The sequence below is a fragment of the Capra hircus genome, chromosome 6 (genome assembly GCF_001704415.2).
Source record: "Capra hircus breed San Clemente chromosome 6, ASM170441v1, whole genome shotgun sequence".
Taxonomy (NCBI): Eukaryota; Metazoa; Chordata; class Mammalia; order Artiodactyla; family Bovidae; genus Capra; species Capra hircus.
This window is the reverse complement of record NC_030813.1, coordinates 34,732,874-34,759,945: the sequence shown is the minus strand read 5'-3', so window position 1 is coordinate 34,759,945 and position 27,072 is coordinate 34,732,874. Positions and strand designations below refer to the sequence as shown.

The window sequence follows — 27,072 nt, the reverse complement described above, 5'->3', positions numbered from 1 at the left end:
TTGGTGTGATTTTTACAAAATGAAAACAAATTATGATGCAATTTCATCAAGAGGATGATTTTTGTTTTTTGATATTTTTATCCTAGAATATATCATGCTGTACATGGAATTAATAATGATTGTTTTATTCCACAAATGTAATGAAATTGTTGCTATGAAGGTAAAAGATGGGAAAATGCACTTAGTGAATGCATTTTGGGGTAATGGTCATAAAAATAAATATTAATTTCTAATCATAATAATGAAAGGAAAAGGAGTTTCCACAAAAAAAGGCTGATAGTAATATTGTATTGAAAAGCAACTATAATTTCATTAAAATTTAATTTCTCTAAACATTTTTCTTTAATAAGTTATCACTATGTACCTCAAATCATTATAATATAAATTACATTAACTTATACATTAATTCAGAGAAGGCAATGGCAACCCACTCCAGTACTCTTGCCTGGCAAATCCCATGGACAGAGGAGCCTGGTAGGCTGTAGTCCACGGAGTCGCTAGCAGTCGGACACGACTGAGTGACTTCACTTTTCACTTTCATTCATTGGAGAAGGAAATGGCAACCCACTCCAGTGTTCTTGCCTGGAGAATCCCAGGGATGGGGGAGCCTGGTGGGCTGCTGTCTCTGAGGTCGCACAGAGTCGGACACGACTGAAGCGATTTAGCAGCAGCAGCAGCATACATTAATTAAGTTGAATTGATTGACTTTTATCAGTGGATTTTGAATACTGCAGTAGATTTCTGTTGATGTAAAGCACTTCATTTACTTAGAATTTCTTTATATTTCAGCTCTATGTAGTAAAAACTGATGTGTGAATGGCTGGGCAAGATAAAATATTCCAATTTTGTCTTTAATTTTGCAAATAATTTAAATAAAATAAACATGTTTTTTTCTAAATTGTGTATTGATCTAACCAGAGGGATAAATTCGTTTGATAATCTTTATATATGTAAAAAAATAGGTTGGCAAATAATGCCAAAACAAAGAAGTGAACCTATTCTATTCTGTCTTGACTCTCGTCTACCTGCAAATATTTTTTCTGATTTGTAGCTTAGTGATATTTTCTTGTTTCTGTAATTTAGATGAAATTAATATTGACATATATTTGATACTTACGAATATATTTATTTTGTGACTTTATGTTTTATTATAGAGTACAAGTCAATATTGTGTTTTTTAAACTAATTTTTCAAAGACCAAGAAATTGGCCTATATATTTTTATAGATCACTGTAGGTATTTAAGCACTAAGTAAATTTTATGATAAAGCACTTTGAACCTGATTATGTTCATATATTAATATTGATGAAATATTTGTCCTTTCTGTCATTTGACACTGTTTTTAACACTATCATTTAACACTGTTTTTATTTTAGTTGTTAAAATATAATTCTTTTTACTATTACTTGAAAGAATATAAATTTAATTTTTCAAATAGAAAGCTCTGATTTTATAAGGAAAAAAAGAGATACTCTGCAATTCCTTGTGGTGTATCGCTTCTGCTTATTCAGTTGTGTTTCTTCATACCTTAATACAAAATACATTAATGTGAAATACTTTTGTAAGTTGAATTATATTGCTTCGCAACATACTTCCAATGTGATACTTTGAACAAATGAAATATAAAAGTATTAAAATAACTGTGGGTTTCTCATTAAGTCAGAAAATGCTCTAATTTGTGTGCTGTACTGTTCTATTTAACAGGTTTCAAATTCGAGACAGTTTGTTACTCCTGTGCCTGACGTATTGATGTGCGGGCATGGGTTCTCAGTCGCTTCAGTCGTGTCCCACTTTTTGTGACCTATGTACTGTAGCCCGCCAGGCTCCTCTGTCCATACCATTCTCCAGGCAAGAATACTGGAGTGGGCTGCCATGCCTTCCTCCAGGGGGTCTTCCTGAACCAGGCATCAAACCCCCATCTCCTGTGGCTCCTGCATTACAGGCAGATTCTTTACTGCTGAACCACTGGGGAAGCCTGACATATTGATGGTTATCAGTAAATAATTATTGATTTTGTTAAATTATTGATATTCTCAGGAATGTGTTAAGTACTGTAGGAATTGCAAAGGGAGAATAATTGCACTATATTTACTTTAAGGATGCAAGTAGAAGAACTATTACAAACCACATGGGAAAAAAATTAATGTTCGTAATTAAAGTTAGTAAATTAATGTTAACCGCATGAAGATGAGGAAGTCTTCATAAAGAAATAGAATGTTATTTGAACTTTGATGGAAGTGTAAATAAAAGAAATTTGGTTCAACTTGCAACTGTATAGAAGAAAGAAAATACCAAGGAAAATTTGAAAGGTTAGACTTTTTTTAATATTATCAAACAGCATAGTGAAGGATCATTTGTATATGAAAATAATTGTTGTCCGACTCTTTGTGACCCCATGGACTTACCCCTCCAGGCTCCTCTATCCATGGAATTCTACAGATAAGAATACTGAAACAGGTTTCCATATCCTACTACAGGGAAACTTTGTAACCCATGGATCAAGCCAGTGTCTCTTGTATTTTCTGCACGGAGATAGAATCTTTACCACATCTTTACATATACCTAAGAAATTCTTAGAAAACTAAACCTTGTGTAGGGCTAGCAATTAAGTGTTCTTAAAAATTTCCTCAGTATTACACATGAATTCTTTTTCTGGATAATACATTTTTTCCCCCAAGCATCAGATAGTTAAAATTAATGTTCAAAAAGGACATTATTGTTTGTCATCAAAATAGCTTGGCAGTAAGACATCTCATCCCCAGTTAATTGAGATATTATTATATCAATAGCATCATAAGATATTATTAGGTAAATATTATTTTCATATATTATAATGATACAACACTAGAAATTCTGAGAACACAAGAACTCTATGCTCAGTTGTGGCACTGAGTCATAGATGTTTTTCTCCAGCAGGAAGTACAGTAAATAGTTGATATCATTCTTTGGGCAAATGTACTCTGCTTAGGTGTGTGTATAATTGATGGTCTTATGTTCCATGAAGCCTGGCATGCTGCAGTCCATGGGGTTCCAAAGAGTAGGACATGTCTGAGAGATTGAAGAACAGCAAAAAATATTCCATAAAACCAGGATGTATTGCACATAAAGGGAATTTTTAAGAGAAAGACTTTTAATCTTTCCTATCATTAGCAAAAGGCATGTTTTAGACCCTTTTATAAGTAATGTTGTAAAAAAAAAGTCTGTGATGTAATAAAGTATGAATATGTTACTTTGTATTTGCTCTTAAGGTATTTGGGGAATGAAAATAGACTCAATGCAAATGGCATTTTCAGAAAATAATAAATACGTTTAGTTTTATTAATAATTTTTCAGGAAGCAAACTTGAATATGTAGATAGAGCTCATATTGTTGAATTTTGTTTTGTTTTAAATGCTTGTTTGTTTATTTGGCTGTGCTGGGTCTTAGTTGCAGCATGAAACTTTTTTTTTTTTTTACTGTTTTGCAAAATAATTATACAGTTTTAATCATAAAATACAATAAAAAACATATTGGGGGATTATATTGAGCTACCAGTAACAAGAAATGACCACAGGCTTCCTGACAGAAGGAAGGTGCTTATTCTTAGAGGGAAACAAAACTTATTTCAAACAGTGTTCACATTTCATATGATTTCTGTCCATTGTGAATTCTTTCATGAGCCTGCACATAAGTAGAAGTGAGGGTTTAGCATGTGAACTCTTAATTGCAACATGTGGGATCTAGTTCCCCAACTAGGGATAGAACCCTGGCCCTCTGCACTGGGAGTGGGGTCTTAACCACCGAACCACCAGGAAAGCCCCAGATCATCAGGTTTTGAATTAAAATGAAAATATTAATAGTATTTGTTCTATAGGCACATACCTTTATCATCTTTTCCTGTATTAGATGATGAAGGAATATATATAAATGATTGATTACTTTAATGAAAGTGATCTCAGGGTAGTGTTTAGAAAGTATTATAAGTGAAAGTTAAAGAACTGAAATGGTTCTTGGCAAAAAGTTGACCTTAACACCAATTACAAGATAACAAAATACACTTCTTAACCGTTTTCCTAGTGCACAAAGAAGAATGAAGGCTAGAAATAATGATCTCTCTCTAACATATATTTAAAAAATACTAGATTTCCAAGAATTTTAATTGTGACAGTATTCTTTTCCATGTTACCATGTTCATCTCAAGCCAATTACACACAATTTAATCGTCGTATTTTATTGAGTGGGTCCTGCTTTCATTAGAGTTACAAATATTTGATAATGATTTATTTCTGTTGCCTTATTGAAGTGATGCAAACTCACATAGTGAAATGCGAAATAGGAGATGGCGTCTGTAACATTCGTTTTCTTTTGTTATGAAAATAGAATCCAAAAAGACATTATTTATTTTCCTTTATGCCATAAATGATGACAAGAAAAAACTGCACTTGCTAATTATATTTTTATACTCACTAGTTTTCTACTTGTATTTCTATTTTTGCTACTTAATAATAAAAGTTACTTTTAATTTATTCCCTTGCATTGTTGTTGTTCAGTCGCTGTGTCTGACTCTTTGCAACCCCATGAACTGCAGCACACCAGGCTTCCCTGTCATTCACTGTCTTCCTGAGTTTGCTCAAACTCATGTCCATTGAGTGAGTAATGCCATCCAACTATCTTATCCTCTGTCTTCGCCTTCCCTTCTTTGCCCTTCTCCTCTTTTGATAATGGAAACCTTCAATCTTTACTTTAAAATTTTGTACAAATTCAGATATTGGTTTAAAATAGATATGAAATCTATGGAGATATTAATTCATATAAATGTTAACTTTTCCTAAAAAGTGAAATGTTATAATGTGATACTTTAGTATTTTAGTACTGTATTGCCTGAATAATATAAAATAATTTACCTTTTATTAATAGAAAGAATAGAGTTAGCAACTCTGGTCTCTAAGAGTTAGCCACTCATAGCTTTAAGAATCTCAGTTTGCTAACTTTTTATACAGAAATAAAAAACACAATAATCAAAACAAAATATTATCCTTTGCTTGTATTTATAATGCCAATATATCATTTTAGTGAATTATATACAGTTGTCATTCATATTTACAAAATGTATTTTTTTGAACTTATAGTGGGGAAGTCTCACCAATAAGGGCTGATAGAATAATTTTTGAAAATATTTATTAAAACTATATTTTGATATATGAAGATCCATAAGATTAAACAGGACCTAGCATAGAGCAAGCTGTCTTTGAAAATACTCTGTGCTTACATGTTGAGAGGTAAAGGTAACTCTGTTATAGTGAGTGAATATTCTTGCCTGGGAAATTCTATGGACACAGAAGCCTGACGGGTGATGGTCCATGGGGTTGCAAAGGAGTTGGACACTACTTAACAACTAAAGAACAACAGCAAATGTTTCATTTACCCAATCAGGAAATAAAAACCAAATAACTCCCTGGAGTAGTAATTAGTGAAACAGTTACTTCACTGTTAACAGTGAACAGTGAAAATATAACAGTGAAATTATATAATTTTGTGTATATATATATATATATACACAAATAATATTGACATATTATTATATAATTTTGTGTATATATATATATATATACACAAATCATATTGGCGTATTATTTTCTTCTCCACTGCATATATGGATATGCAAAACTCAGCTGTTTTGAAACTTATGCCTGCGTGTGTGTTCAGTCACTTCAGTTGTGGTCGACTCTTTGTGACCCTGTGGACAGTAGCCCACCAGGCTCCTCTGCCCATGGGATTTCCCAGGCAAGAATACAGGAGTGGGTTTTTCTATGCCCTCCTCATGAAATTTTATATACTCAGCCTGTTCTGACATCTGCTTTGGATTATATGTGTATCTTGTCCCTTTTATGTCTCTCATTTTTCACTGTTCATGTAATTATCTTTCTGGGATATTACAAATTATTTGAAAGCATATACCAAGTTATTTGACTTTATCTTTTTTTCCCCAAGTAAAACAGCCAACGTAATTAATTGTAAAGCCAGTTGCAGGATATATTTTAGACAGGTGCGTTTCACTGAAGATCTGTAATAGCTACATCATACATTTTCAATAATAAAATATTCTCTTGTTAGTCAATTTATGGAAGCTTCTGTATTTAAGTTAGTAGAGAATGAAACTTATAACCTAGTATCACCTAATCATAATGGAGGATGAATCGAAGAATGTAAACTAGATTGATTAGTTTGAAAAATTCTCTTCACATTTAAATAATGATCAGAGCAGTTCTCCTCTGTCATTAAATATATACATAAACAAGTATTAAAGTCTAGAGCATCTCATATCTTGCCTTTTAGATATTTTAAGGGTTCTTGTAAAGTCATTTATCTAAAATATAACAGTATAGAAATGCAATTAGTAGCATGTTTATAAAACCACAAGTAGAGAGTATCTTAGTAATTCTCTTTGACGGAATGATTTCTTTTATAAGCAACACTTCCTTGTGTAGTAACATGTCCTAGCTTTCTTTATTTTTCACAAGATCATAATTATCTTTATTGCAATGAAGAGACAAGGCCAAAGGTCATAAAATGGGCCTTATGGAATAGTTACATATTAATAGACTGATCGGAGCTTGTTTTTTCAACACTAGCTCTAGACATTCAGTTTTATTTTTATTCAACAACAAGCAGGCTCTGGAAAATTAATTCACAGTAATGAAACACAAGAGATTGATTTATAAATGATAGCACATACTTTATTTATAAAAAAGATTGATATTTCTTTATTAGAATCTCATTATCTTTAAGTTCAGTGAGGAAAGAAAACACGCCTCTTTAGTTCATTGTTAAATCCCTAGAGTTTAGAAAATTGATTTTTGAATTACTTCATTAATATCTATTTAGTTTGCTCTTAATGGCTTAGAGTCATTTGGGAGATTTCATGAGTAATTAGTATTGTTGACAGATTTTTAAACGTCTGCTTAGGGAATACTTAGCAATAATTGTGCTTGATTTGATATTTAATTTATTAATATTATGAATTTAGTAAAAAATTAGCATCTCCTTACAATTAAACAATCACTCTTCTCATAGCAACCACATAAATCTTACATAAAAAATAAATAAGAATATGTATTAAATTTCCTATGGCCTCTAAACATTGGTTTAGTTTTTATGTCATCAAATTCTTCTCAGTGTTTTATTTTCACATACCAAGCCTAATATATCAATTTATCTTAAATGCTTTAGCTACTTAACTGTACATATTACCATGCTGTGCTGTGCTGGGCCCAGTCTCATCCAACTCTTTGCAACCCCATGGACTGTAGCCTGCCAAACTCCTTGGTCCATGGAATTTTCTAGGCAAGAATACTGGAGCAGGTTGCCATTTCCTTCTGCAGATATTACCATGATTCCAGAGCAAATTGATAGGATTACCCTAAAACTGGTTACAAATGTGTTCATACTAGGAATTTGCATTTCTTTGGGCTTCCCTTGTGGCTCAGCTGGTAAAGAATCCACCTGCAATGTGGGAGATCTGGGGTTGATCCCTGGGTTGGGAAGATCCCCTAGAGAAGGAAAAGGCTACCTACTCCAGTATTCTGGCCTGGAGAATTCCACGGACTGTATAGTCCATGGCGTCTCAAAGAATCAGACATGACTGAATGACTTTCACTTTCATTAGCCTTTTAAAACTGCCCCTGATTTTTTGTTTTAGACAAATCTTGTTTTCTGGCAACAAAAGAATGGTCCAAAATTATTGTGTATTTTCTCTTCATTTTATTTCCCTAGTAATTAAAGAGCCCTGGCTCTTTTTTGTTGGTGGATATTGGATAGCAAGTATCTAGAGTGTCCTTAAGTGTTGGCAAAAGTACCGTTGCTACTATTGGTCTCTTTTAAGGAGACATATGAAAAGACCTCTTTTAGGTCTGTAAATTCACATTGATTTTCCTTCTGTAACATCATGTTGTTACATCTGTTCTCCTTTTCTTTTGATGTTTCACCAACTTCAAAGACTCTACTACTTTAATAAGAAAGTTGCTTCATAAGCAATATATCAAAGCAAGGCAATTTGGAATAAGCAGATTAAAGAACACTTCTTCCAGACCAGTGATGGACCAGCCTGCTAGTCCAAATGTCAAGGGTCACCTCCTAAATGAGAATAAATCAAAACAATGTAGCAAATTTTCCAAATATAATTTGTCCACTTTGTTGGTGTTTCTTTCTTAAACTAAATGATATAACAGGGGTAGAGTTTTTAAATAGTTCCTTGTTACATAAATAAAATCTTTTATAACTTTATTTTCAAGCTGAGGATAGATTCAGTTCAGTTCAGTTCAGTCACTCAGTCGTTTCCGACTCTTTGTGACCCCATGAATCGCAGCACACCAGGCCTCCCTGTCCATCACCAACTCCCGGAGTTCACTCAGACTCACATCCATCGAGTCAGTGATGCCATCCAGCCATCTCATCCTCTGTCGTCCCCTTCTCCTCCTGCCCCCAATCCCTCCCAGCATCAGAGTCTTTTCCAACGAGTCAACTCTTCACATAAGGTGGCCAAAGTACTGGAGTTTCAGCTTTAGCATCATTCCTTCCAAAGAAATCCCAGGGCTGATCTCCTTCAGAATGGATTGGTTGGATCTCCTTGCAGTCCAAGGGACTCTCAAGAGTCTTCTCCAACACCACAGTTCAAACACATCAATTCTTTGGCGTTCAGCCTTCTTCACAGTCCAACTCTCACATCCATACATGACTACTGGGAAAACCACAGCCTTGACTAGATGGACCTTAGTTGGCAAAGTAATGTCTCTGCTTTTGAATATGCTATCTAGGTTGGACATAACTTTTCTTCCAAGGAGTAAGCTTGTCAACCATTAGATCCAAAATAGGGTTGAACAGTTCAACCTTGAAAAGATCATGTATGTTTCTGGACCTCGGGAATTGCTAGAACCAAGAATCAGAAGACCTACTGATATAACACTTGACATTTTCCCAGTAAACTTAATCTGGTCTTAACCATGCAGTAAAGTCCAAGGTCCCTGTGATGCACACCTTGTAATATCTAACACCAGACAGAACCACTTCTCATTTTTCTGAAAAGCTGTCATCAGCAAGTTTGGATAAAATGCCCATCTTGGATCATCCACCAAGAACAGGAAGTTTGGCTTATTTAAGAACCTGGTATATTTTTCTATAGCTAGGTACATCAAATGAAGTAATTTCAAATTTAAGGGAGAAATGCTATGCAAAACATATAAGCTTACATTGAGAAAGATGTCCTTACATAGCATAACACAGAATTATATGCTAGCCATGCATTTATTTCCTTTCTTCTAATCTCCGTTGTTTTCTAAATGTTGTTGGTTGTGTAAGTGTGCTGGGGCTGTGATAACAAAATACTACAACTGGGCGGCTTAAACGGCAGACATGTATTTTCTTATAGTTCTGGGGGCTGGGCATCCAAGATCGAAGTATAGGCAGGTGTGGATTCTCCTGAAGTCTCTTTCCTTGGCTTGCAGATGGCTGCCTTCTTGCTGTGTCCTCCCATGGCTGTCCCTCTGTCTTTCTTGTCTGTCCTAATATTTCCTATAAGAACACCAGTCTTATTAGGGCCCGTACTTGTGAGTTGATTTAACTGTAGCTTCTTCTTTAATGGTACTATCTTCAAAAATAATCACTTTCCAAGGTACTATACGGTTCAACCCTATTTTGAATTTGACAGTTGATAATCTATCCTCAGCTTGAAAATAAAGTTATAAAAGATCCATTTTATGAATTTTGGATGAAAACAGGTAAGACGATAATATTGGTCAATGAAATTCAAAATACAAGTATATAAAATTATTAAGGCTAATTTGAAGCTGTATCAATTACTACACCTTAATTATTAAAGAATTTTTAAACCAATGTATTTTTGACTCCTTGATTAAAATTCTCATATTTGAATACTGCGCAATAGAACTTAGAAATAGTATCCTCGTAATATATGCTTAAAGAAACTCTTAATTTTCCACAATCAACTTCAATTATATTTCTTTCATTGTTTCAATATTCTGTTTTGCATTTTTGAGAATGGCAGCTTATCTTGTGTTGCTTATGTTTGTAATTTTCTTGAAGAGATCACTAGTTTCTCCCATTCTATTGTTTTCCTCTATTTCTTTGCATTGATCACTGAGGAAGGCTTTCTTATCTCTCCTTGCTGTTCTCTGGAACTCTGCATTCAAATAGGTATCTTTCCTTTTCTCCTTTGCCTGTAGCTTCTCTTCTTGTCTCAGCTATTTGTAAGTCCTCCTCAGACAACCATTTTGCCTTTTTGCATTTCTTTTTCTTGGGGGTGGTCTTGATCACTGCTTCCTGTACAATGTCACGAACTTCCGTACATAGTTCTTCAGGCACTCTGTCTATCAGCTCTAATCCCTTGAATCTATTTGTCACTTCCACTGATAATCGTAAGGCATTTGATTTAGGTCATACTGAATGGTCTAGTGGTTTCCCCTACTTTCTTCAATTTAAGTCTGAATTTGCCAATGACGAGTTCATAACCTGAGCCACAGTGAGTTCCTAGTCTTGTTTTCATTCCAATTCCAAAGAAGGGCAATGCCAAATAATTTTCAAACTACCTCACAATTGCATTCATCTCACATGCTAGCAAAGCAATGCTCAAAATTCTCCAAGCCAGGCTTCAACATATGTGAACCAAGAATGTCCAGATGTTCGAGCTGAATTTAGAAAAGGCAGAGGAAAATTACTAACATCCATTGGATCATCATGAAAGCAAGAGAGTTTCAGGGAAACATCTACTTCTGCATTATTGACTATGCCAAGCCTTTGAGTGTGTGGATTACCACAAACTGTGGAAATTCTTCAAGAGATGGGAATATCAGACCACCTGCCCTGCCTCCTGGGAAATCTGTATGCAGGTCAAGAGGCAGATGTTAGAACTGGACATGGAACATAAACTGGTTCCAAATTGGGAAAGGAGTACATCAAGGCTGTATATTGTCACCCTGCTTATTTAACTTATATGCAGAGTACATCATGAGAAATGCTGTGTTGGATGAAGCACAAACTGGAATCAGGATTGCCGGGAGAAATATCAATAACCTCAGATATGCAGATGACACCACCCTTATGGCAGAAAGTGAAGAGGAACTCAAAAGCCTGTTGATGACAGTGAAAGAGGAGAGTGAAAAAGTTGGCTTAAAGCTCAACATTCAGAAAACTAAGATCATGGTATCTGGTCCCAGCACTTTATGGTAAACAGATGGGGAAACAGTGGAAACAGTGACACACTTTATTTTGGGGGCTCCAAAATCACTGCAGATGGTGACTGCAGCCATGAAATTAAAAGATGTTTGCTCCTTGGAAGCAAAGGTATGACCAACCTAGACAGCATATTAAAAAGCAGAGACATTACTTTACCAACAAAGATCCATTCCATCAAAGCTATGGTTATTCCAGTAGTCATGTATGGATGTGAGAGTTGTACTATAAAGAAAGCTGAGTGCTGAAGAATTGATGTTTTTGAACTATGGTGTTGGAGCAGACTCTTGAGAGTCCCTTGGACTGAAAGGAGATCAAACCAGTCCATCCTAATGGAGATCAGTCCTGAATATTCATTAGAAGGACTGATGGTGAAGCTGAAACTCCAATACTTTGGCCACCTGATGCAAAGAGCTGACTTACTTGAAAAGACCCTGATACTGAGAAAGATTGAAGGTGGGAGGAGAAGGGGACAACAGAGGATGAGATAGTTGTGTGGCATTGCTGACTTTATGGACATGAGTTTGAGTAAACAACGGGATTTGGTGATGGACAGGGAAGCCTGGTGTACTACAGTCCATGTGGTTGTAAAGAGTTGTACCCGACTCAGCAACTGAACTGAACTGGTATTCATAATATCTTTGATGCTATATAAATAAGCAACTTATTTTCAGTGGGCTATCCTTGCCACATGATATCATAGAGCATCCAAGAAGCAGTTGCTTCTATTTATAAACTGATAGATCCCTTGTACTTAATACAGACACAGTATAATACAATTGAATCCAATATAGTAATAGTTCCTTATAACTTAATATAAAGAAGCACATATATTTGGTTATATTTATCACCTTTGAAACTACTATGCTCTATTCACAGATAACATGTGTTTCTAAAGTTCAATAATATTTAAGTCAATTTTTTTTACAATATTCAGTTCAGTTCAGTTCAGTCGCTCAGTCGTGTCCCACTCTCTGCGACCCCAAGAATCACAGCACACCAGGCCTCCCTGTCCATCACTAACTCCTGTAGTTCACCCAGACTCATGTCCATCGAGTTGGTGATGCCATCCAGCCATCTCATCCTCTGTCGTCCCCTTCTCCTCCTGCCCCCAGTTCCTCCCAGCATCAGGGTCTTTTCCAGTGAGTCAACTCTTCACATGAGGTGGCCAAAGTATTAGAGTTTCAGCCTCAGCATCAGTCCTTCCAATGAACACCCAGGACTGGTCTCCTTTAGGATGGACTAGTTGGATCTCCTTGCAGTCCAAGGGACTCTCAAGAGTCTTCTCCAACACCACAGTTCAAAAGCATCAGTTCTTCAGTGCTCAGCTTTCTTCACAGTCCAACTCTCATATCCATACATGACTACTGGAAAAAGCATAGCCTTGACTAGACGGACCTTTGTTGGCGAAGTAATATCCTGGCTTTTTAATATGCTGTCTAGTTTGGTCATAACTTTCCTTTCAAATGAGAGTGGTATATTTAAAAGCTGCAATATCTCTGATTTAATTCCAAGAACTAGAGTGTTTGTATCCATTTGACAACATTGTTAGGCTTACTTTAACAAATATTATACTTCTTTAAATATCAATAATGGTAATATTCAAATCAATGGAAAAGGTAATCTGGAATATTATGGTATCATATTTAACATTTAGGTGGTACTTCTTGATGTTCTTTTTTTGTTGTTGTTACTTTTGTTATTTTAATCCTAGTTTCTATGAGTAATTTCTTACTTTTCTCAACGTGTGTGTGTGTGTGTGTGTGTTGCTCAGTTATGTTCGATTCTTCACATCCCCATGGATTGCAGCTCACGAGGCTTCTCTGTCAATGGAATTCTCCAGGCAAGAAATCTGGAGTGGGTAGCCATCCCCTTCTCCAGGGAATCTTCCTGACCAAGGGATGAAACTTGGGTCTCATGCATTGTAGGCAGATTCTCTACTGTTTGAGCTATCAGGGAAGTTGTTTTTTAACCTGGTCTCTACCAATGATATACAAATACACAGATCAGGAATGTAGTCCTCCTTCAAGAGTTTCTACCTCTGCCCATCACTGATTTCCCTCAAGATTTCTCAATGTCTCCTTCTAGTTTACTAAACTATTTGCCCTCTTGAAAAAGCAATGAAAAAGTAACATGATCTACTCTGATATTTGTGACATAAAATTCAATAATTAATTTTTAACTTAATTGATATTAATTTATACTGTGAATCCCTCCTAATCCAAAGCAAATGATTGGGAAACAGTAACTGGATCCCCCCTTTCAACAATACACATTTCAGAGTTGGCACTGTTTAAAAAAAATGTTTGAGAAATAATTCATTAAATGTGTTAGAAGACTATTACTCAGATTGGTATGATAAATATCTAAAGGTTTACTTCACAGTCTTCCATACTTTTGAAAAACCTCTTTGTGCATTTTTAATGAGTTAAAATTTTTATAATTATTGAAATTTTTTTGTTCTAATAATGTTAAAGCTTGTGAGATAAAATAATTTCTGGGGTTCAGTTAAAGCAGTTCTTTGCAAAGTTTGAGTTCTTTTTTACTTCATGACATCTAAATGTGGGTATTTGCCTTAGTTTCTCAGTGTTTTAGTTTCTAACTATTGATTTTGCTTTTTTTTTCAGGATGTTTTGAATAATTTGGGCTCTTGTGAACTGGATGAAGATGATCTAATGCTTGATTTGGAATTTTTAGAGGAACAGAATCTTCATCCTTCAGGTAAGTATTGAGGAAATGCACAATATCTTACAACTCAGGTCTTAGTCCTTTAGCTTGCATTTGATCAGCTAAATATTGCTTTAGGCTGCATTCAGGCTTTTCAGTAGTCCCCAGTTTGTCTATTCCGTGCGCAGGATGAATGGTAGGTAACCTGGATACATTATTCTGCTGATCTTATAACCTATTTGAAAGTAAGTTTTGTTGGAAGATAATTATTAAATAAGAAAAAATATGAAACAAAGCTGTTTCCATGGGGGAAATTCTGATGAAACACTTAATGAAAAAGTTAATATCTTATTTTTTTTAAGAGGGGAACAATAATATAATCCTGTCTTTCACTTATTTGATATCAGCAAATGAAAGTTTTGTGGATTTAAGTTTACTCTTTCAAATCTTAGCCATCTCAGTAATAACTGTGCTAGATAATGCAGTAGGATTGACCTCAAAAGTAATAAATACCACTAGAAACCAAAAACACACACTCATAAACACATATACACAGAGAGATACAGTGTGTGAGAAACAAATTCTTGCTAAATAAATTAAGAAGGGAACCCATTATATATGTTTGTATTTATATTTGTATTAAGGTGTTAAAGTATAATATTTTCAATAACAAAATTATTGCTTTTCATGTAGGATATAGGGATTAATTGTTTAGTCAAATTTAAATATTTGACTACAATGGCAAGGTTTTACTTTTTTAATGCTAAAAATACTTTGAATATAGTCATTTTCAAGTGAAAGCAGAAGTAACATTAAAGTAGAATTTCAAAATATTGAGTCCTACTGCATATATTTGAGAAAATCCACTCTTGGAATTTATTGTCCATGTTTTTAAATTTTATGAATTAGACATAATCTCTAAGGTTGTTTACAGGTATAATATTTTATCATGGATTCTTGTTCATGCAGTATGTTACATATAATAACAGTTGTCAAAACAATGTTTTAATTTACCTTCAATTTTTAATAGTTTTAATATACTTTTTAATTGGAAGAACATTGCTTTACAATGTTGTGATGGTTTCTGCCATTCAACAATGCAAATCAGCCATAATTAGACATATATTACCTCCCTCTTGAGCCTTCCCATCTAGATCATCACAGAGTGCCAGACTGTCTCGCTGTGTTATATAACAACTTCTCACCAGTTATTTAACATATGATAATGTACCTACTCCTTGGAAGGAAAGTTATGACCAACCTAGACAGCATATTAAAAAGCAGATACATTACATTGCCAACAAAGGTCAATCTAGTCAAGGCTATGGTTTCTCCAGTAGTCATGTATGTTTGTGAGAGCTGAACTATAAAGAAAGCTGAGAGCAGAATTGATGCTTTTCAACTGTGGCGTTGGAGAAGACTCTTGAGAGTCCCTTGGACTGCGAGGAGGTCCATCCAGTCCATCCTAAAGGAGATCAGTCTTGAGTGTTCATTGGAAGGACTGATGTTGAAGCTGAAACTCCAATACTTTGGCCACCTGATGTGAAGAACCAACTTATTGGAAAAGACCCTGATGCTGGGAAAGATTGAGGGCAGGGGGAGAAGGGGATGACAGAGGATGAGATGGTTGGATGCCATCATCGACTTGATGGACATGAGTTTGGGTAAACTCCGGGAGCTGGTGATGGACGGGACGGCCTGGTGTGCTGTGGTCCATAGGGTCGCAAAGAGTCAGACACGACTGAGTGGCTGAACTGAACTGAACTGAACTGAATGTGTATATGTCTATGATACTTCCTCCATTCATCCCATTCTCTCCTTCCCCACTGTGCCCATAAGTCTGTTCTCTTAATCTGTGTCTCCATTCCTTCCCTGCAAATAGGTTCATCAATACCATTTTTCTAGATTCTGTATATATGCATTAGTATACAATATATTTTTTTAAATCTTTCTGACTTACTTCATCCCGTATAACAGACTCTAGATTCATCAACCTCACTAGAACTGACTCCAATTTGTTCTTTATATGGTTAAGTGATATTCCATTTGTGGTATATAAGCTTCTTATTCCATTCCTCTGTGATGGACATCTAGGTTGCTTCCATGTCCTAGCTATTGTAAATAGTGCTGCTATGAACATTGGCATACATGTGCCTTTTTCAGTTATGGTTTTCTCAGGGTATATGGCCAGAGGTGGGATTGCTGGGTCAGGTGGTAGTTTTATTTCTCGTTTTTAAAGGAATTTGCATACTCCTCTCCATAATGGCTGTATCAGTTTATTTATATTCTCCTCAACAGTGCAAGAGGGTTCCCTTTTCTCCAAATCCTCTCCAGCATTTACTCTTAGTAGATTTTTTGATGATGGCCATCCTGACTGATGTGTGAAATGATACCTCGTTGTAGTTTTAATTTGCATTTCTCTAATAATTGAGCATCTTTTCATGTGTTTATTAGCCATCTGTATGTCTTTTTTGGAGAAATAGCTGTTTAGGTCCTCTGCCCATTTTTTATTGGACTGTTTGTTTTTCTGATATTGAGCTATATGAGCTGTTTATATATGTTGGACATTAATCCCTTGTCAGTTGTTTCATTGGCAATTATTTTCTTCTATTCTGCAGGTTGTCTCTTAATCTTACCTTTGCAGTGCCCAAGGTTTTAAATTTCATTAAGTCCTATTTGTTTATTTTGGTTTTTATTTCCATTACTCTAGGAGGTGGGTCAAAGAGCATCTTACTATGATTTATATCAAAGAGTGTACTGCCTACGTTTTCCTCTAAGAGCTTTATAGTTTCTGGCCTTACATTTAAGTCTAATCCATTTTGAGTTTGTTTTTGTGTGTGGTGTTAGGATTTTAGGCTAATATCAAAAATAAGCTTATTTTTTAAAACTTAAATGTCAATAAATTTAGGATAACCATTTCTTGGGACGTTATTCATGGATTTGATTTTACAGATATGTTAAAAATGTATATTTTTTACTTTTATGCAAATGCCTTATATAATTTTGCTTTCATATGTATTTATTTTAAAGAATTACACATGGTGCCAATGTACGCTTTTTTTGTCAACATCTGCCAAAACTACACACACATTTACCTTTAGATCAACTATCGAACATTTATAAATTTAATTGTAAAACACTGGAAGTTTACAAAATAATATATGCAAATAGCTACTCATTGCAAAATATTGGAAACATCTCAGATGTCCTTCGACAGGATGTTTGTTGAACATACAGTGGTACATTGAGCAGTCATTAAAGGGAATCATTATGGTCTCTATATATGCCATAGCATGATGGTAAAAATATATTATTAGTGGTGGACTTTTCAGTAATTGAATTGATAGAAAGTACCTAACGTCATTGACCTCTAGCTTTAGTTCAAGTGTAACAAGTAGACATTTTGTCTCTGTTAATGAAATGACTAGAGAACTACACAGCAACACCACTCCTGCCCACAAGTACTAAATCTATTTAAGTCTCTTAATTAAACCATAATTTTACAGGAAGAATTGGGATGAGGGGAGAGGGAATGTAAAATGCTATGATGGGATTGCCAGTAAGTAAATATAGAACATGGGGAATTCTACAGGACATATGGTCTGGATTTTTCAACAAGTAAATGACATGATAAAAAGAAGGGTATTATAGATTAAAAGTGGCAAATGCAATGTGACACCTTTTTTTGCAAAACATAAAACACTGTAAAATATATATTTATGAATTTATCAGAGAAGTTTGAATAGGGAGGGAATAATTATCACAGAATTATTTTTATTTTTTGGGTGTTATTTTTCTTTAATTTTGTTTTTGAGGAAAACTCAAAACATGTGGTTGAAATGATATGGTATCTGAGATTTGCTTTACTAACAAATATGGAGGAAGGAATAGATGGAAACAGTGTTGGTAAATTATTGAAAATTATCAAAGCTTGGGGTAAAAGTTTCGTTGACCAATTGTAATGTTTTCTCTATTTTTGTGTTTTTAAAGATTTTTCACAATAAAAGTAAAACCAATTTGAATAAACTGAATATTAGGCAACATAGCAATCTGAGCTGTGTTTGTTAGGCAACCATGATAAAGGGCAAAGGGTACCTTAAAAATATAGAAGAGCACGACTGAGCATCTTCACTTTCACTTTTCACTTTCATGGAGAAGGAAATGGCAACCCACTCCAGTGTTCTTGCCTGGAGAATCCCAGGGACGGGGGAGCCTGCTGGGCTGCCGTCTGTGGGGTCACACAGAGTTGGACACAACTGAAGCGACTTAGCAGCAGCAGCAGCTTAATTTATTTGCTTGGGGACAAAAATGAACATTTATAAATTTTATCTCTTGTAAAATAATGAGTGCAGTGTATTTCATTAGTTTATTATAAGAATGATAAAACAAATATGATGAATCTCCTGAATCTGCTTTAAGGTGTAGATAACTTGGTTGAGGCCAGAACAAGAGTACCTTATGGATCAACAGAGTTAACCAAATTGTTCAGAAGATAAATAATGTTTACTTTGCGTATCAGAAGAACAGTTTTAATGAGTGAGATAGTCCTTAAAAGGACTTGGTTTTTGAAAAATATTACTCAACACAATACCTTTTGAAAACTGATTTTATTTCACATGCCACATTATGGGGTTTGAAAAAAAGACACAAATACTTGTTTATGTACTTTAACTCATGAAGAATTTTTGGTTTAATTGGTTTTATATAATTTGTTTTCTTTTTAAAGCAATATAATTAAAGATCTCAGACCATAAGAAGCTCATTATTGATATTTGATCATGATAAAATGCAAAAAGTCTGAAAATTAAAATAATGATACCATTAAATTCTACTGCTTACATTACTGAAAATCATTAGAGGTTTTAAATAAACTTTATTAGAACAAAACATTCATTTTTGACTATAGGATTTTATTAAAAATTTGTAGCAATTTCTAGTAAAGCATACTGTAATGGTCAAGGAAAATTTTGTGAAAAACCATAGAAGTACTTCTGTTAAAATATTAAGTCAAATATTTTGAATAATTTTCATATATGGCATGTGTAAAATTTATTCAATTTAACATACAATTCATGATGGTTAAATTTGCAAAAACTAGATAAATCATCATATGTTAAAAGTGTAGAAGTTCAGTTGTCTTTTTTACTACAGTAATTAGCAGATGATAGTTGTACAATGAGTAGCTATTAAAATAATTATATTTAAAAGAGAAACATCTTTGGACATATGTATAATGAATAAAAATGGATATAAAAAATAAAAGCAAAAATCAGTAAAGTTCATTTTTTTTAATAAAAAATCAAACAGTTTTAATTAAGAGATTTATTTTACTGGACAGAGTTTGAAAATATATAATTTAAAACCTTTCTTACATTTTTTCAATATATATATATTTAATACTGTTTCATACTAAGTAATTTAACATGCAAAGAGACATTCTAAAGGCCAGGAAAATTTATAATAAATGTACATATTATAATATTCACTTAATATTATTATTGGTAGATATACTATACTACTTATAGTATAAGCAGTATATTTAAAGTATATTAGCCAACCAAGTGAAATATCAGAATAGCAAAAACAAAGGAGAGAATGACAATTTGAATCATATGATTCCAAATTTATTTCATATAAATGCTCATATACATTTGAATTTGTATTTCTATTTCATCAAATTATTGCATTTTGTGCTTATGTACTTATGCTTGGTAAAGATGGCTATTATGGTAGTCATAATAATTATTATGAAAGAGGAGAGTGAAAAAGCTGGGATAAAACTCAGTGTTCCAAAAACGAGGGTCATGGCATCTGTTTCCATCATTTCATGCGAAATAGTTGGGGAAAAAGTGGAAAAAGGGACAGATTTTATTTTCTTGGGCTCCATAAATCTCTGTGGATGGTGACTGCAGCCATAAAATAAAAAAATGCTTGCTTCTTAGAAGAAAAGCTCTGTCAAACTTAGACAGTGTATTCAAAAACAGAGACATCACTTTGCTGACAAAGGTCCATATAGTCAAATCTATGGTTTTCCAGTGGTCATGTACAGATGTGAAAGTTGGACCGTTCAAAAGCTGAGCGCCGAATAATTGATGCTTTCAAACTGTGGTGCTGGAGAAGAATCCCCTGAACAGCAAGGGGTCAATCCTATAGGAAACGAACACTGAATATTCATTGGAAGGACTGATGCTGAAGCTGAAGCTCCAATACTCTGGCCACCTGATACGAAGAGCTGACTCATTGAAAAGGACCCTGATGATGAGAAAGATTGAGGGCAAGAGAAGAGGGGACAGCAGAGGATGAGATGGTTGGATGGCCTCTCTGACTCACTGGGTATGAGTTTGAGCAAACTTCAAAATATACTGAAGGACAGAGAAGCTTAATGTGCTGCAGTCTATAGGGTCCAAAAAGATGGACATGAGTTAGTGACTGAACAGTATTAATAATGGCATCTTTTAATGTGCTTTTAAATTTCATCATTGTCTGTATTTTAATCTAAAAATTAATTGAAAGTTTGCAATTTTTCAAAAGTTTGTTTTTCAGCAGAGCAGTGAACAGTCTGAATAAAGTTCCACAAATCCTTTGAATAAATAAATATATGAGTGAAAGAGGAGAGTAAAAAAGTTGGCTTAAAGCTCAACATTCAGAAAACGAAGATCATGGCATCTGGTCCCATCACTTCATGGGAAATAGATGGGGAAACAGTGGAAACAGTGTCAGACTTTATTTTTTTGGGCTCCAAAATCGCTGCAGCCATGAAATTAAAAGACACTTACTCCATGGAAGAAAAGTTATGACCAACCTAGATAGCATATTCAAAAGCAAAAACATTACTTTGCCAACAAAGATCTGTCTAGTCAAGGCTACGGTTTTTCCAGTAGTCATGTATGGATGTGAGAGTTGGACTGTGAAGGAAGCTGAGTGCCAAAGAATTGATGCTTTTGAACTGTGGTGTTGGAGAAGACTCTTGAGAGTCCCTTGGACTGCAAGGAGATCCAACCAGTCCATTCTAAAGGAGATGAGCCCTGGGATTTCTTTGAAAGGAATGATGCTAAAGCTGAAACTCCTGTACTTTGGCCACCTCATGTGAAGAGTTGACTCATTGGAAATGACTCTGATGCTGGGAGGGATTGGGGGCAGAAGGAAAAGGGGACGACAGAAGATGAGATGGCTGGATGGCATCACCGACTCGATGGACGTGAGTTTGAGTAAACTCCTGGAGTTGGTGTTAGACAAGGACGCCTGGCGTGCTGCAATTCATGGGGTTGCAAAGAGTTGGACACGACTGAGCAACTGAACTGAACTGAACTGAATTTTTCTATTAATTTAAACATCTTAAAAAATAATCATTCAAGAAAAATAAGGTTATAATTAAAGAAGGACATGAAAAATATAGTGAAGCCCCAGGTCCATGGAATCATAAAGAGTAAGACACGACTGTGCAATGAGCACACTGAGTACAATCATTTTGTCAATCAATCAATGTATTTTTTAAAATAAAAGAATTTTTGTTACTAAGAACTGAGATATTTTGCTCATATGTCTTCATAAAATCTAAAATATTTGCTAACATTAGGTTTCTCAGCAACTCCTTTCAATACAAGCTCGTGGCATCATGTTACCAGTTTAGTGGAAGAAATTCTAAATGTTGACACATGAGTGTAACCACAGCTAGGAGCTTTATAAGGAGCTTGCTTAATCCAAAAGTAAAATCTTGTTTCTTGCCCATAGTTCATATTCTTCAGATAATTCTAAAGTTGAAAATAATTAACATAAAGGATGCCAAGTGTTGTCCTTAGGCATAAGGTAATTATAAAGCCTAATAGAATATCTGAAATAAGCAGTATTACTTCCGATGGGGCTTCCCTGGTGACTCAGATGGTGAAGAATCTGCCTGCAATGCAGGAGACATAGGTTTGATCCAAGGGTCAGGAAGATCCCCTGGAGAAGGGAATGGCAACCCACTCCAGTATTCTTGCCTGAGAAATTTTAGGGACAGAGGAGCCTGGTGAGCTTCAGTCCATGGGACTGCAAAGAGTCTACAGGACTGAGCAACTAACCCTTCCCTGTGAGTCCTCCAAAATGAACTGTTTGCAAAATGTAACCTTTGTGTAACTGAATACGCTTTCTACAAATAGATGCAATCAAAGCACCAGTTAGCTATCAAACAGTGCATACTGTTCTATAAAGAATAAGAATTTGAGCTTTTTGGTTTTGGAACATTTAATCTGTAGCTGTTCTTTTGTGCAGTGAACTAAAACAAGGTCAGTGTCTATTGAGGCTTTTCCTAGTACTACCTTTAAAGAGGCAGAAGCTGATGGGAAGCATGCACCTGGCTAGTTTGACAGTGAAGCACCATAATTAACTAAATGTATTAGATTTGAAAGGAAAGGAGGCTAAAATATGGTTGTGTGTTACTCTTTTGGAACATATTCATTAAGATGCTGTTTCTCCAAATCTTTCTTTGGTTAATACTAGGAGTGGATTGTATATAAATTTTAGCAATTTGTAGCTGGACATATACCTTGATAGGAAGAAAAATTAGATGCCTGTAAGTCATGCTCTTTGTCTAAGCTAGCTCAGGTTATCCTCACAATAACTCTCTGTGAGGAAATTGCATTTTAAAATTCATAAAATTAAAGAAACCACAATTTAATCTCAAAAGAGAACAGACACTTTAGAGACAGAAACATCCAGGCTAGAAATTCAGCTTTACCTTAGGCAAGTGATCCAACCTTTCTGTGCCCTTTACCCTCATTTGTCAATTGACAATTAAAATATCTGTCTCAAAATATCATCCTACCCAAATGGGTGACAGATTTACATGGAAAGTGCCTTTCAGAGTTGCCCAGAATAAAATAGGAGCCCATAACAATTTGCTTGCTGCTGCTAAGTTGCTTCAGTCGTGTCTGACTCTGTGTGACCCCATAGACGGCAGCCCACCAGGCTCCCCCGTCCCTGGGATTCTCCAGAGAAGAACACTGGAGTGGGTTGCCATTTCCTTCTCAAATGCATGAAAGAGAAAAATGAAAGTGAAGTTGCTCAGTCGTATCCAACTCTTAGCGAACCCATGGACTGCAGCCTACCAGGCTCCTCTGGCCATAGGATTTTCCAGGCAAGAGTACTGAGTGGTTTGTCATTGCCTTCTCCAGACAATTTGCTTACTCTCTTGAAATCTTGAATTCTTTGTCAAAGACTTTTGTCCTATCATTGGTTATTTTTTGCTCTAATTACTTAATGTTTCATCATTATTATATAGATTTGAAACTATACTTTCTGATTTGAATTTATTATCTCTAACATTTTACATGTTCTATTACTACTAATTATTCAAAAATTGATTGTCACTTTGCTTATAACATGTGATACATTTCTGTGTTAAAATCAGTACATTTAAATACATGAAGACTTTTTCAGATATTAGTCATGTGTCCAAAATACCATGACATATTTAAAATAGCAATTTTTCAGAGAAAGACTAATTTTCTGTGTTAAATACTTTGAAACTTAACAATGAAAATCATTTATTTTCAGAGGGAAAGCCAGGCTGTTCCTTTGTATTGAGTTTGGTGTTTACAATTTGAAGTTGAGTTATTTAATTGAAAATATATTTCACTTATCATTCTTTGAAAAAAATTATGTAATGGTCATTGGGATGATTGGTTGGAAAAGTTTTATATTGTTTTTGTTATTTATTTTTGAACAGTATATCTAAAAACACCTAGGGCCAGTATCTCTTGGTGTATGTCCAGATGCGAGTAGGTAAGGAATGGTCCAGTTATATAAATTAGGAATTAATTAGGTAGTTGTTAAGTTATTTTGAGTTTGATGAATAAGCAATGTAAAATTCTGCAGTGAGTTAGGAACTCCTCCGGTGCCTATTAATTAAGGAGGTAATTTTTGTTATTAATTTTTAATAGATAATAGCACAGCAGAGCTGAGATAAAGCCCTAGTGGCTTTGATTGGTAATGTATAAATTGTAACAACATTCACACAGGGAAAATTATAAGAATCAACTGTAAGTTTTTAAGAAGTTTGGTATGTCTTGGTCAGAAGTGCATCTAATGTATCTCAATCTGATCATATAAAGCTAGGAAGCATGACAGTTTTGGAATTATGAAGCAGTGGCTAAAAATCTGGACTCTGGAGTTAGACACATCTCAGCTGCAATCAGGCTAAACTTGAACGAATTATTTGATCTCTCTTAGCTTTCCTTTCTCATCTGAAAATAGAGATGAGAATAATGTCTTCTTCATAAGTTTTTTGTGAGCAATAATAAAGCAGAGTAGAATGTTGTGTCACATGTCTAGAATAATATTTTTAAGAACTATAGCAAATACTATATTTTGTAATATTCATGATAAAATATGATGTACTGGAGCATCAATAGGAATCTGGCTTTGCCAATTTTGGTGATATTTCCAGTGTTTATTAGTGGAAGCTTTCAACCACATTTGCAAGTATGCTGCTGCTGTTGCTACTGCTGCTGAGTCGCTTCAGTCGTGTCCGACTCTGTGCGACCCCATAGACGGCAGCCCACCAGGCTCCCCTGTCCCTGGGATTCTCCAGGCAAGAACGCTGGAGTGGGTTGCCATTTCCTTCTCCAACGCATGAAAATGAAAAGTGAAAGTGAAGTCGCTCAGTAGTGTCTGACTCTTAGCGACCTCATGGACTGCAGCCTACCAGGCTCCTATGTCCATGGGATTTTCCAGGCAAGAGTGCTGGAGTGGGGTGCCATTGCCTTCTCCGATTTGCAAGTATAATATTTCTCAAATTTTAATATAGAATGCCACAATTAATTTCATAACATTTATTTCAAAACATACAATTATAGCACTAAATAAAATAAGAAAAAATTACATGTTGAATATATGTGTCAATTCGATGAGATAAATAATCTTTTTCACATTTGAGAAAATTAAAATTTTGATGAAATATTATAGGTTGTGGATATCCTAGGAGTACCAAAGCAGTTTTGCTAACTCTGAAGACTCTATGTTTAATCGTTATGAATCATTTGACTAATAAAATTAGTTTGTATAAAATTTTAAGATAACAAATACACTGAAGCTTTTGTTTTAAATTGGCTCTTCTTTCTATTAACTTAATTGCAAACATCACTTATAAATGTTTGCCTTTGACTTGATGCAAAAAGCTGAGACTTATGTTTATTTACTGGAAGTCTAGACACTTAGATGTTTCTAGTTTGCTTTGTTTGTATGCTATAATTTATAAGCATTTTGGATTATCTTATTTAATTCTAACAGCTATTTGCTAGAAGTCATCACTACTCTCGCTTTGTGGATGAACGAATGGAGACCCAGAGGAGTACTACTACTAGTCCAGGACCACAGTGATAGTGAGTGGTAGAGACAGTCTTAAATTACATTGTAGTGACTTGATGCTGCCTGATGTTTTCACAGAATTCTCAATGACATTTAGTTGTGAGAAGAAGCAGTTATAACAAGTGGAAAATGTTCTTTTGTAATACAGTGCTGAGTAGCAAAAAGTGAAGACCAAATTAGGGATTTCCCAGGTGGCTCAGTGGTAAAGAATCCACTTGCCAATGCAGGAGACAGGGGTTTGATCCTTGGGTCTGGAAGATTCCCTGGAGTAGGAAATAGCAACCCACTCCAGTATTCTTGTCTGGAAAATTCCACAGACAGAGGAAGCCTGGCAGGCTACTTCCATGGGGTGGCAAAGAGTTGCCGTGATGGAGCATGCACACGTGGAGACAAAATTGTGACAAAGTCTTTTCATGGATTTAATCCCCAGGTTCTATTGCTCTTTTCATTTCTGCCTTGAAAGGCTTAGACCTGTTATCTGTTTGATAGCCATTAGATGGCGAGCTTGTTCTAATAATAATGATAGTAACCCTGTTATATATTTGTATGCAGCGACACAGTTTACAAGGGATTTCAAATATGTTACCTCATCAAATTATCACAGTAACACTCAAAAATAAATGTTAATATATCCCAACTACAGTAGAGAAAGAAAGTACTCTATGGTTAAAAACTTACTGATGTTCATATAGCCAGATCTTAACATTGAATGACAGGCATTTTTTTTTCACTATCTTTCTAGATCTTGCTGCTTCTAATTTTACATAGCAGAATTTCAATATATTTAGTAATGTATTTTCCAAGGCCACTGAAAATCATAGTTACATCTTAGAAAAGGGGAAAGTGTTGCTTTAAGCAGATATGCTGAATGTGGTGAAAAATAAGTATCACTAGCCAAAAAAAAAATAATAATAATAATAATAAAGCCAGAGGAAAATGCATAAAAGCTGTGAAATGTAGACTGAGTCAAAAAGCAGACTAGTATGGGACCATTTAATGTAAGTACAGATATCACCATCTCAGTCAGCAGGTCATGAGGCATTGTGTATTGCAATACATTATTCAATTGCATGTGAAAATTACTATCATCTTGAATCATTGAGAAAAACTTTGTATTTTGCATGCTCTGATAAGATGCTAAGCTATATAATTCACTTAGGAAATATATCTATCTGAGCTGTTTTTTTTTCTTTTTTATATGTTAACAGCAAAATATTTGTTAGTTCTTTGTAAACTTTATCCAGAAAGTATAATTTCATAAGGATCCCAGATTGCAAAATATTTAAAATACTATTTAAATATAATTTTATATTTCTCCCCATATACCTTCCCCACATTCTTGCAAATGAATGACTAGACAAAAGTAGAGTGTGTGAGAAGGTTTACTAATAATCATTCTTGAAAAGTCAATAATTTATTTATGGCCTACAGATAGAGTATAGGGATCATATTGTTACTTAAACTCAAGACTGTACAGTTGTCCATAATATCTGTTTTCAGGATGGATAGATCAGATTTTTAATGTTTTTTGCTTATTCCTTGGTTTTGACTATTAAGTTCATTAATTGACCAATAATGAGTTCATTAATTTGATACTTTGCTTTCAATTCCCATTTTTATATTTCAAACTTAACTGTTTTTCAATATGATATTCACCTGGGTTCATTGTTTTTGGTTTTTAGTTCATGATGTTATATGGTATCTTTAAATGACAGAAGAAAGGCCCTAATTGAAAGAGGATTTCAGATATTATGCAGTGGAACCTCTCCTCCTTCTACCTCCCGTGAATGTTTAGAGTTTTACTGGTCTTGTTCAAGGTCACAGAGTATGTAGTAG

The 27,072-nt window shown here is 34.7% G+C and overlaps 1 protein-coding gene across 3 annotated transcripts in view; it reads left to right on the top strand.

Annotated features, from left to right (window-relative positions):
- Positions 1 to 27,072, top strand: part of CCSER1 (coiled-coil serine rich protein 1) — a 1,465,340-nt gene that overhangs the window by 264,738 nt on the left and 1,173,530 nt on the right. For all 3 annotated transcript variants that reach the window (XM_018049307.1, XM_018049308.1, XM_013964534.2), the window contains exon 4: positions 13,851 to 13,944. In XM_018049307.1, the coding sequence (XP_017904796.1) occupies positions 13,851 to 13,944 (94 nt within the window). The remainder of the gene's footprint in view (positions 1 to 13,850; positions 13,945 to 27,072) is intronic.